Source organism: Wolffia australiana, chromosome 12, assembly GCF_029677425.1.
Source record: "Wolffia australiana isolate 7733 chromosome 12, ASM2967742v1".
NCBI classification, from domain to species: Eukaryota; Viridiplantae; Streptophyta; class Magnoliopsida; order Alismatales; family Araceae; genus Wolffia; species Wolffia australiana.
In genome coordinates, this window is record NC_135846.1 from 428,659 (window position 1) to 441,260 (window position 12,602).

At 40.8% G+C, this 12,602-nt stretch overlaps 1 protein-coding gene across 1 annotated transcript; it reads left to right on the plus strand.

The window, feature by feature from the left end:
• The first annotated feature begins 5,611 nt into the window (after positions 1 to 5,611).
• LOC144710313 (phytochrome-interacting ankyrin-repeat protein 1-like) lies at positions 5,612 to 8,634 on the plus strand. The gene is made up of 3 exons (XM_078584050.1): positions 5,612 to 6,162; positions 7,185 to 7,356; positions 8,243 to 8,634. Exons 1-3 carry the CDS (start codon positions 6,028 to 6,030, stop codon positions 8,458 to 8,460), a joined length of 525 nt encoding a protein of 174 aa, XP_078440176.1. The 5' UTR covers positions 5,612 to 6,027; the 3' UTR covers positions 8,461 to 8,634.
• Positions 8,635 to 12,602: the final 3,968 nt, after the last annotated feature.

Consider the following 12,602-nt stretch of genomic DNA (forward strand, 5'->3'; position numbering starts at 1 on the left):
TGACCCTAAGATTTAGTGGCCTATATAAGTCTCCAAGGTAACCTTGAAGGATGATTACTAGTGTATTCCTTTCTATTGAGAAATATGTTCCTCCCCTCTAAGTGATATAATTGTGGACATAATTATGGGCTCAAACACAACAAAACTAATTATATGGATTCAAAACTTAAATTCTTCATGTGGAGCAAGGCTTGCAAAGTCATTTCATGTTTATATGCCCGTCTTGTTTTGTGGATGTGTCACATAGTGCAAGATGTAACTTTATTAATCTAGCTCCCTCCAAAACTGGTCATCAATTATGAATACAAGAACCTAATGTTTAGGATATGAGATATGTGTGAAGATGATGATAGTGCTCCTTCCATGATGTATATACTGATGGAAATATATGTGGTCAACAAGCCAATCACCCATTCCACATCTTGTTCCATGTTCATTAATACAACATATTCATTATAGTGCACGGTGATGTTTATAATGAAGTCCGTGAATACATGATCGGACTTAGTGAATTATGGTGAGATCGTAATACGGAGATCACTAGTCTTTAAGCATGTGTTCTAAACATTCATATTCAAATGATACGTGAGAAGGACATCAAAGTATCTGGATAGAATAGCATTATCTAGCCTCACTCATATGATGATTATGGCCGATCTCGTAGCCATTAGTGTGGAGACACTAAGGATAGATAGTGGGTGCTCTTTAGTGGAAAGAGTTCAGTGAATTGATCTTTACGAATCCCTGAATTGTATTATACCGAACTGTCAATCAGGTTGATTTACGTCACAGTTGTGTTAGTGGTCCTTAGACATAAGACATAAAAGACGTCTTGTGGATGGACAGTTGTACTTTGGCTATGGCAAACGAGTCTCTAATCATGGGATTCTAAACGGTCTTAGTCTGGGTACATCAAGAAGTTCACGAAGACGACTGAGTGATCAAGATGGGATCATCCACCTTCGGTCTAAGAGGTGACAACTCAAGGAAGACGATGTAATGAAGTCATTGGCCAAGGTAGTGAAATATCGGAGAAGAGTTCTCCGATGATTTTTCGAATGTATCAGTACTAACTCGAATGACCGATTACGGTTTGATAGTTGACCATACCCTAAGTCGTCCAAGGAGCGTTAAGTGGATGAGGGATTATACATACACGATAACTGATGACGAACATGTTCCATGAATGAGTCGATACACACTCCTTTGTATCTTCTAGAATACAAGGTGTAGCTTGGCACTCCACGTGTTGGAGACTCGACCTATCGACTGGGTAAAATCAATCTGACGTTAATTAATCTATATGATGATATAGTTAATTAATTCGAAAGCCCAATAAAGGTTATTGGGCCGTTGGAGTCGTCAACTAGACTGATACATGGGCCTAGAGGGTCACACGCAAATGGTCTTTTGGACATCATAAGATATATTTAAGTTTTGTGGGTTTTTATGAAAAATACCCACTTAGTATAAATAGGGGAAGGCCTGAATGAAATTCACCTAGGCCAGAATTGTTCAGGGGCCTTTCCCCTTCTTCTCCCTTCTCCCCACAACACCTCTCCATGCCCGATGCGATTGGGACGGCGTAACGAAGACGGTGGAGGCAGAACGGGGCTCATCAATGACAAGGAGGAGATTTAACATGCTGAGGATCGCATAGATACGTCTAGAGGCTGCACACGTGAGCAGCTCAACTCGGCTCACTCCGAGATTCAAGAAATCACATATGCGATCCGTGGAATTCGTTTCATGGTTTTATCGATGCCGTACAATTTCGCAAAAGTCTTATGTTGCGTGTCATTTTAATTTCTTCATCAGGATCTAGGCCTGTAGTACCCAACATATACCATATCTAGTATGTCTATAGAAGAATACAATCATAATCTGGGTACAACGGGAGTAAAGGATCATAAATAATAACATGAAGTTATGTAGGTATATTTATATAAATATATGCATGTTATCAAAAAAAAAGATTCATTTTCCTAAAAGATTCATATTTTCCCGATTTATTATTTATTAGATTGTATTAGCATTATTTGTATGTTATAGAGTTCAACTAGTTGTATATTAATGTCCTTTAGTACGAAGTGTGATAAAAATGATGATAAGTAAAGCATTAAGTGGAACTGGATTGGGCATCTTGTAGTGTGAAGCTAAACCTATGGGCCTTGGAGAAGACAACATGCTATTGTGGTACTAGCCCTTTTCTATTAAGTCAGAATTTGCTTAGGCTTTTAATACTATAAAATATACACCAGGTTCTTATTCAATTAGGCCATACATCCAAAACTTGATAGAGGTGGGATGTAATGGCTCAAATAGAGTGTGCATCTGGGCCTGATGGTCTGTGGGAGAGAACATGGTAAATGTGCATTCAGCTAGGTTCTACAGGTCAGAAGATATATGGAGCTCCAAATCTTCCATCTCTGTAGCTATTGGATCCGAGATCGAGATCAATCTTTTAGTTTTTTGATAATTTAAATCATGATCATTTTTACTCTCTGTTTCTTAGCTAACTTTGGGGGGCATTTCTCTTCTTAGTGGATGAATAACCAAGAAAATTTGTCCTCTGTATTTTTTTCATAATTTAAAATTATGGCTAAGACTTTATTAAATCGGATGATTGTTTTAATTTCCCAGAAATACATGTACGAATTAAACAAGATAAATTTTATTTTTACTTTAAAAAATAAATATTCATTCAGCTTTCTTGTTCCTAGAAAATATTTAAAGTGATTATCTCTGAATAGACCAAATCATGCACATGAGCGTTGACCTTGTTATTTGACGATCCAAAGAAAGCCCATTCTGTCTTCAAATTTTGTAGGATAGTTAAAGATATAATAGTCAACATTCATGGAAAATATTAAATATAAACTATAAGTCTGCATGTTGATTGCATGGTCCAAATGTCAACTCTTTTCTTAAAAATTAAGATAGCAAGTACTAACTCCATTTTGGAAATATATTTGAGATATTTTTGTCGTTTTACCATCAGCTGCCTATATTTTATAGTTCATTCACCCAGGATTGACTAATGAAATTGGACCTTAGACAGTGTGAATACCAATCAAAGCACTAACTTTTATTTATTTTAAACTCAAATGCATTAAAATATAAATCTTGATTGGCAAGGCTATGGTTCAATCATTTACCGATGTAAAAGCAACATTGATCTGTTTGGTTTAAAGCTTTTAAAGTAAAGTGAATGTTCTAGAGACTGCCGTATGTTGATCCACCTTCTCTTCATATCAATTATATTGTTTTCCAATGGAGGCAGCTTATCTCTGTGTTAAAGATAACTTTGAACGTAAAACATTTGTTCATAATCTACAAACAAACTTAATAAATAGGTTCATGATCTCAACATTAAAAATCTGGTACTAATGAGCACATATCTACTCATCATCTAAAATGGATTTCAAGGAAAAATAGCTCAAAATAAATATATTTCATAGTAGACATAATTTTATCCATAACGTATAACCCATAAGAGATATTTCAGATAATTAACCAAGTACTAAGTTTACAGATGGACATCAAATAAGCCATATCAAGAAATCTAGTCCATTCAAGTAAGTTTCATAAGCTTCAACTTCTTCAAAAAACGTCATCTGTCATCGTCCAGAGCGACGTACGGATGACTGAACGAGAGCTTGTAGTCATCCATCATTTGTCATCAGTCATTCGTGATGGATGATGGATGACGAAAATGACGAATGGATGACAAAAATGAACTGATGACGTCTTGGTGACAGAAATATTCCTTCCACTCCCTCTCTCTCTTGATCTCTCCTCTCTCTCTCTCTCTCTCTCTCTCTCGATCAATCACTCCCTCTTCATCTCTCTCGATCGCTCCCTCTCCCTCCCTCTCTCTCTCTCTCTCGATCACTCCCTATTCCTCTCTCTCTCTCTCGATCGTTCCCTCTCCTTCTCCCTCTCTCTCTCTCTCGATCACTCCCGCTCTCTCTTTCTCTCGATCACCCTCTCCTCTCCTTCTCTGTCTCTCTCTCTCTCTCGATCTCAACCTCGACCACTCCCTCTTCCTCTTTCTCTCGATCGTTCCCTCTCCTTCTCCCTCTCTCTCTCTCTCTCTCGATCACTCCCGCTCTCTCTTTCTCTCGATCACCCTCTCCTCTCCTTCTCTGTCTCTCTCTCTCTCTCGATCTTGACCTCGACCACTCCCTCTTCCTCTTTCTCTCGATCGTTCCCTCTCCTTCTCCCTCTCTCTCTCTCTCGATCACTCCCGCTCTCTCTTTCTCTCGATCACCCTCTCCTCTCCTTCTCTCTCTCTCTCTCTCGATCTCGACCTCGACCACTCCCTCTTCCTCTTTCTCTCGATCGTTCCCTCTCCTTCTCTCTCTCTCACTCACTCACTCTATCCATCGCTTCCCTCCGCTCTCATTCTCTCTCTATCTACTCCGTCATCCATTTCCGTTATCCGTTTCATTTTCTGTAACATATGAATAACGGAACGTATAACGATTACGGATTTGTGAGAATGATAAAAAAACAGTAACGAATGACGAAATGGATGAAACAGAATCCCATGGACGGATAACGGAATGGAAGTCCATTCGGTCCAGTTCCATGAGTGAAAAAATGTCATCTGTTTTCGTCCAACAGCTCTAATTCCCAAAATATACTATAGGGATTGTCTGTCCAATATCAGGTATCGGACATTCGATATCTGATATCCGAAAAAGGGACGGTGCCTGATATCAGAGACGAACATTGAATGGGTAAGGACGAGACGGATATCGGATACCGGATTTCGATATCCGGATATCGGAACCAGCATCCGGTGTCAACGAAAAATTAAACAGTATTGATTATTATTTTTGACGATTTATGTTAGCAACTTAAATTTTGATATGTATCCTACCTCGTTTAATATATACAGCTCAAACTTTTTTTTAATTCCATGTGGGATAACAGGATTCATAGTTTTAACATTAAACTCCGAATCGTATTGTCTTGTATGGAATAAAACATAAATTTTGAGCTGTATATATTAAACGAGGTAGGATATATATTTAATATTAAAACTACCTTTGGAGTTTAATGTTAAAACTCGGAATCCTGTTTTCCCATATAGAAGAGAATAAAAATATTGGGCTGTATATATTAAAGGAGCTACTTCATAACGTGAAAAGCTCTTTGCTTACTCAGCTGGACCACGTAATTTCTCTCCAAACTGTTGCACGATGACGACTATGACGATTAAATTATATTTTTAACAACCCTTCTATGTTGGATATCGAAATCCAATATCCAACTCCGATTTCTGATATCGTCATCCTCTACGGGAGACGACATCGAGACGGATACCGATATCAGATAACAGTACTGTAGCAACCAGTATCCTATTTCGTTATTAGATATCCAGATATCAGAAAAAATGGATACTAAAAAATTAATTTTCGATATCCTGTACAGCATCCATCCCAAGACCATAATCAAAGATCGGTATGGGGACCGGCGATCCCTAATATGCAGTCTAGAAGTTAATAGAGAAATAATTATGAGATGACGTGTAAGTTTCTCATTGGTTGTTCTCAGCATGAATTTAAGTAATAATAAACATATCTCTTCATTTATGTGGGGGTGGTCTTCTTTCTTCCTATCGTCGGTGCTCATCTTCTTCCCAGAGCGGCGTCGGCTCCAGACTCTTCCTCAAAAACCCTAGAAATTTTCGCTGATGAGCAACGTAGAAATCGATTTTCTGTATTAGGGTTCTTGGTGGGTGTTGCATCCCCGGCGATTTCCCAATTTTCGGGTCGCGGATTCGATCGGTTTTCTTCAGCGATGGTATTATCGGTTCCCGTTTCTGGAATCAAAAGTCTCCGCGCCTTCGGCCCTGGTCTTAATCCTTTTGCTCCTCACGGCATGGGGAACTACCTCGCCCAAGCCATCCGCTAATCTTGTGCTGGATCTCCTTGTCGAAAGTTGAAAATTTTGGAAGTTTTCTTTGTGATCGGAAGGATCTGTTGTGATTAATTTGGCCGGAGGAAGAGGGTAATCATGGTGGAGCAGAAATTATCACTGAGCCGACGCCAGCTTCTGAGGAAGAGATCGTTCAGCCCGAGGTCCTCTGATCGAGACGACAGAGGTTGGACTGCGCTGCACATCGGGGCACGGAAAGGAGATTTTAAAGAGGTTGGTTTGTTTAATCCATGCCTTAATTTTCGTTCTCTCTGGTCATTTTTTCGAAGGGGTTTCCAACCATTTATTGAAAATCACTGCTGATCAACCCATAGTCAATGGGTTTATTGGAAAATTACAAAAAAAATGATAAAATTCAGATTCTTAAAACAGTAGTGCAATCTTTGAATATGTTGTCGGGCACAAGTTAGAAACATCTGCGTTCTTTTGGTTAAACGAACTATCTTGATTGGAAATGTTGGAAAGTATGAGGTTGGTAAATTCTCGGGAGAGAAAAGCCATGTGTCGTCCGATTGTGTCTTTGTAAGTAAATCTTGATCTTATTTCTAAATTAGTTGATCATACCTTGAAACTTTGTTCAGATATCTGGGCTCCGAGCTGAGTCAAAACTTTATTGGATAGTTCCTGCTCCTGGCCTGTATAGATGCAATGTGACTTTACTTTTTCTTTTTTTTTGACATCCTCCCCCAATAGAAAAAGAAGAACAAATATTTTTAAACTGTCATTAGAAGTATTCACTGACACTAAATCTCCAAGTGTCCGTGTGTGACGTTGCTATTCAGGTTTTAGTTTATAATACTGGAAACCACTGTTTCGTATCCTCTTGACAATGGGGTTGAATCTTTCTTCCTCCCTCAAGAAGAAATGTGCGGAATTTTTTTAAAAAAGTTGAACTCCCAGTAGTCTTCAAAGTACTCAGCTACCTTTCAACTGTAGCCTTTCAGTGATCTTTAGTTTCTTCTTGAGAATTTGAACTAATTTAATTTAACTGTTGTTTTTAAATTGAATTTTACTTATAATTACAGATTATCTATTAGTTTTGCCTTACAATAAAATAATTAGTTTAATTAATAACTTCTATGAAGAACTATGACTCATTGATGGAGATTTATGCGATCATGGTTCTCTGCTGTATTATCTCCTTGTGAAAACATTGATTGGTTAATTAATATTTTTGAAACATTTTATAATTTTTTGCTTAACTCTTGTTAATCTTATCTGGAAACGTAATTTAGGTGAAGCGCCTTCTGGAAGAGGGTGCGGATGCCGGGGTTCCAGCTTGGGGTCCCAAGTCGCAAGGCGTGACTCCTCTTCATCTCGCGGCTGAAGGCGGGCATCTCAAGGTTATGGACATTCTCCTCGAGCACGGTGCCGATATTGATGCCAGAACTAAGGGCGCCTGTGGCTGTAAACCCACTTCACCTTCCAATTATTTTCTTTGATTCTTCCTAACTCTTCTCATATTAACTTCTTCTTCTTGTTCTTCTCGTTGTCCGCATTATCTTGGTTCTATTAAGACCAACCGCTTCTTGTTCCTCTTATCCTGGACATCATCTTGTTTTCGATTCATAAGGCTTTTTCTTAATCTTTTTGTCTTTTTACTTCTTTAACTTCTTTTTAGTTCAAAAAAAAAACTTCTTTAACTTTTTTTTCTACATCATCATCATCTATTCTCTCTTGCCCTTGTTATAGAAAGCAGCGACTTTTTCTTTCTTACCCATTACAGTGATCGATTTTTTGTTCCTAACTCTTATAAGAACGACAACTTATCAGTAATAGTATTCTATGAGGATCAATTGTTTCTTCACTTTATATCTCAGGTGAAATTCCTATTTTTCTTCTTATTGTTTGTTTTTCCACTACCTATCCGTTTCTTTAACTTCTTTTTTATTGCTTTTTTGAAAAAAAGAGTAACTTCTATTCCCACTACAAATATTGACTTTCTGGTTCAAACTAGTGTTATTTTGACGAACACTTATTTTTTTTATTCTTTGAAGATGAATTGCTTATTCATCTTTTATTTGAAGAGCAGATTCTTGTTTTTTTTAATTATTCCTTTTCCTCTATTTATCAGTTATCCTTCAACTTCTTTTCTTATTACTCGTCTTCTCTTTATTCCTAGAGGAGACTTCTTCCTCTTTTACACTATCCACCTAACAAAGATCAGCCTTTTCCTTGGCAGTCTTCTGAGGACCATTTTCACTCTTCGTACTTGTTCTTCATTATCACTCTTCTCATGAGAAATATCAAATTTATGTATATGATTCCTCTTCTTTTTGTTATTTAAAAACAGGGACACCGTTGCATGTGGCAGCAAAGGAGAGGAACAAGGAGGCAATTAGATTTCTGGTGGAGAATGGTGCCTTTCTGCCGGATGACATCGACGACGGGCGGTTCAACCCCCCGTTGCACTACTGCCCCGGCCTGGAGTGGGCCTATGATATGAAGCGCCGCCTCGAAGAGGACTCCGCAACCTCCTCGTCTTCAAGCGACAGCTCTGAGACCAGTTGACAGCTGATTATTATCATCATACTCAGTGAGTTGCTTTGATTAGAACCTTTTAAAGTTACCATCTCCCCATCCCTTGAAAAAAAAGTTATCCTTAATGGTCGTTCTACTCGTCAAATTACTAGAGTAAACTGATGTTTATGTTCATATTATATTGCCTCCTCTTGTTCTTCTCTCTGCAATTGTCTTGGAGAACTGAAGAATCTAAGCAGGTGGATGAATAAAACATGAGACTCAAACCTCTTGAATGGTGTTTCTCAGATGCGGCTGAGATGAGATGAAAATAGAAAATAATGAAACAGATGGGTGGATATACACAGTTAGTATGAATTATTGTTGTTTTTAGCTTAAAGTGCTGGTTTCTTATCATTAGCTCTTGATTTCTCCCAAAAAACATTTTCTTCATAATTTTTGGTTAGCTTATCTAACTGAATGAAATCCTGGTCGTCCTATTTGTTGGATTATGTGATGTTCTCCCTTCTGGGTATTTCTTCTATTTTTGCCTCACGCCCAAATTTCGTCCGTGGTGTGGTCAGATAATGTATTTTTTATTCGTTTATGAGATATCTATGCACATTAATATTATATATATATTGTCGAAAATATACGCAGAAAAATATTACCTATTTATGGACGATAATTATATTTTTTATCAACTAATGTAGATTTTAAACAGAAGGATCAATAAGTAGGTCCACCGCTAATCTCTACTCTACTCAAATTTATTTCCACTAAAATTTAGTTGGCATAAATTACAAAAATGATGCTTAGCATCTTTTAACCGCTGTTTAAGGAAGTGTGGCCATTGTAATATTTCCCATTGATGTCTTTCCCATTGGTTTCTTGTTTTACTATATTCCTTCTTCCCATTTTTGTTTTTCTTTTCTGATCTCTCATGAGACTATCCATATTTCACTAGATGCCTATATATTGAAAGCTAGAAGAAATTGAACTAGTGACCAAGTCTACTAAGAAACATGACTTTTCACCTATCGTCAAGGATGGAACGATGAGTGGTGAAAGCATTTGGGTAAATCTCATCTTCCTGAATTAGTACCTTGCAACCTGTAAACAAGAAAAGAACTATTCTTCATAGCAAATGAAAGAGATTACAGGGTTTTATAGGAAGCCCTAATGGGCTGACTAGAGAGGGCCCTTAATGGGCTAACTAGAGAGAGAAAATAAAGACATGTAATACTCAGATCAACACTCCCCCTCAAGCTGGAGCATGGATGTTATCCACACCCAGCTTGGAACAGAGCTCCTCAAACCTAGGGGCATGAAGCCCTTTGGTGAAGATATTTGCAAGCTGTTCAGCGGACGGAACATAAGGCGTGCAAAAATCTCCCGATTCAAGCTTCTCTTTGATGAAATGGCGATCGATCTCGATGTGCTTTGTACGGTCATGCTGAACAGGGTCATGAGCAATGCTAATCGTCGATTTGTTGTCGCATAACAGCTGGACAGGAGAGGGAACTGGACACCGTAGCTCACGAAGAAGCTGGGTAATCTAAAGTGCTTCACACAGACCATGCGCAAGGGCACGGAACTCCGCTTCAGCACTCGATCGAGAGACCACTTTCTGCTTCTTGCTCCTCCAAGTAATCAGATTGCCGCCCAAGAAGGTGCAATACCCAGATGTGGACCGACGATCAACCACAGAGCCGGCATAATCTGCATCGGTGTAGACTTCAAGACGCAGGCCGGTATGGCGACGAAACAATAATCCACGGCCAATGGTGCCCTTCAGGAAACGGAGGAGACGATGAGCAGCATAAAAATGGCTCATGCGAGGAGTCTGCATGAACTGACTCAGAACACCCACTGAATATGCAATGTCCGGGCGAGTGTGGGTGAGATAAAGCAGTTTTCCCACAAGTCTTCTATATGGGCCAGGCTCAGCAAGCTCCTCATCCGCATCGGCACCAAGTCGATGGTTCGCATCAATCGGTGTCGAAGCAGGCTTGGCGTCCTCCTTTCCAAGCTCACAGAGAAGGTCCACCGTATACTTTCTCTGACAAATAAAGATCCCGCTGGAAGAATAGGCCACCTCTATGCCAAGAAAGTACCTCAACGGGCCAAGATGGCGAATAGCAAATTCCGACGAGAGATACATAGCCAGCTCAATAATGGTCGTCGTATCATCACCCGTAATAATGATGTCATCCACGTACACAAGAAGAATAGCGACTCCCCTTGACGTGGAATGGCGGTAGAAAAGGGTGTGATCACCATTACACTGACGGTATCCACGATGCTGCATGGCCGTCGTGAAACGACCAAACCAGGCACGAGGAGATTGCTTCAAGCCATATAATGCTTCCTTCAGGCGACAGACAACAGACTGCGGAGACGATGGCACTAAGGAAGTGTAGCCAGGAGGTAATGCCATGTAGATCTCCTCAGTCAACTCTCCATGCAGAAAAGCATTCTTCACATCATATTGTTGCAAAATCCAGCCTCGATCCGCAGCAAGGGCCAATAAGAGCCGCACAATATTCAGCTTGGCGACGGGAGCAAAGGTCTCCTGATAATCAATGCCATGTTTCTGAGTGAACCCTTGTGCCACAACCCGGGCTTTGTGGCGCTCAATAGAACCGTCAGAATTATGCTTCACAGCATACACCCAACGGCTACCCACGAGATGCTTCCCGGCCGGTAGAGGAACCAGATCCCATGTTTCATTGTGAGCAAGAGCCTGAAGTTCTTCCGCCATGGCCTGACGCCAATGCGAAAATGTAAGGGCAATGTCCACCGTCTTGGGAAGGGAAGTGGCATCAAGGGAGGTGAGAAGGGCATGATAAGAGGGTGAGAGGCGATGAGAGGAGATAGATTCCGCCAACGGATAGAGGGGAGAGGAACGGGAAGAGGGCAGCATGGCTAATGAGGAGGTGGCAGGAGGGGTGGAGGTTGAGGTAGACGGGGCAGCAGGAGACGAAGAAGGAAGCCGAGGCTTGCGATGAGCAAGGGTAATACCATAGCGTTTTTCAGGCGGGCAGCGACGGATAGGGAGCGGAGGAATCGAAGAAGGTGTAGCAGAAGGGTCGAGCGCAGGAGCAGATACTCGAGGGGGCTCCACAGGAGGGACTGAGATGGCGGCCGGAGGCGGGTCGGGAGGCACAATTGCTGGAGGAGCAACAGGCGGAGACACGTCGGGCGGGGCTGGTGAAGAGGGACGAGGGACGAGGATGAGAAATTTGAGTGGATCGGAGGGAGATGGGGACGATGAGGGTTCAGGAGAGGAGGATGAATAGTAGGGAAGCAATTCATCAAACGTGGCATCTTTGTTGACGACGAACCGACGAGAGGGTGGATGATAGCATAAATAGCCTTTTTGGGTGGAAGAATAGCCAACAAACACACACTTGATAGCACGGGGATCCAGTTTATCACGACCAAGTTGGTGGTTGGGCGCATAGCATACACATCCAAATACACGAGGAGTAAGATGAGTTCGGAGAGAGAGAGTTGGAAAGGAATGCTGAAGACGGTCAATGGGAGTGGAGTAGTCAAGCACTCGAGATGGAAGGCGATTAAGAAGATGGATGGCGGTGGAGACGGCTTCCCCCCAAAAATACTTGGGCACATGCATATGGAAGAGAAGGCTCCGAGTCATTTCAAAGATGTGACGGAATTTTCTTTCGGCAACGCCATTTTGCTGTGGTGTATAGGGACAAGAAGTTTCATGGATAATGCCTTTGTCTTGGAAGAAGGTGCTTAACGTGGTGTTAACGTAGTCTTTAGCATTGTCGGGCAGGCGGCGAATGGATATAGAGAATTGAGTTTGGATAAGGGAGTAAAATTGAGGAATGACACGAGATATCTCCGATTTGTTCTTCAAGAAATATGCCCACGTGAATCGAGTAGCGTCGTCAATAAAGATGCATAACCACCGAGAACCGGAAGTACTATGAATAGGGGAAGGCCCCCACACATCGGTGTGAATAAGGGAGAATGGGGTCGAAGAATGAGAAGACGAGATAGGATACGTGGTACGATGATGTTTGGCAATTCGACAAGCAGTACAAACAAAACGGTCCACAGAATGGCCTTGAAAGAGTTTAGGAAAGAGTCGATAAAGAGTAGCAAAAGAAGGATGGCCGAGACGTCGATGAAGAAGCCACAAACGCTCGTGGGAAGCCGAA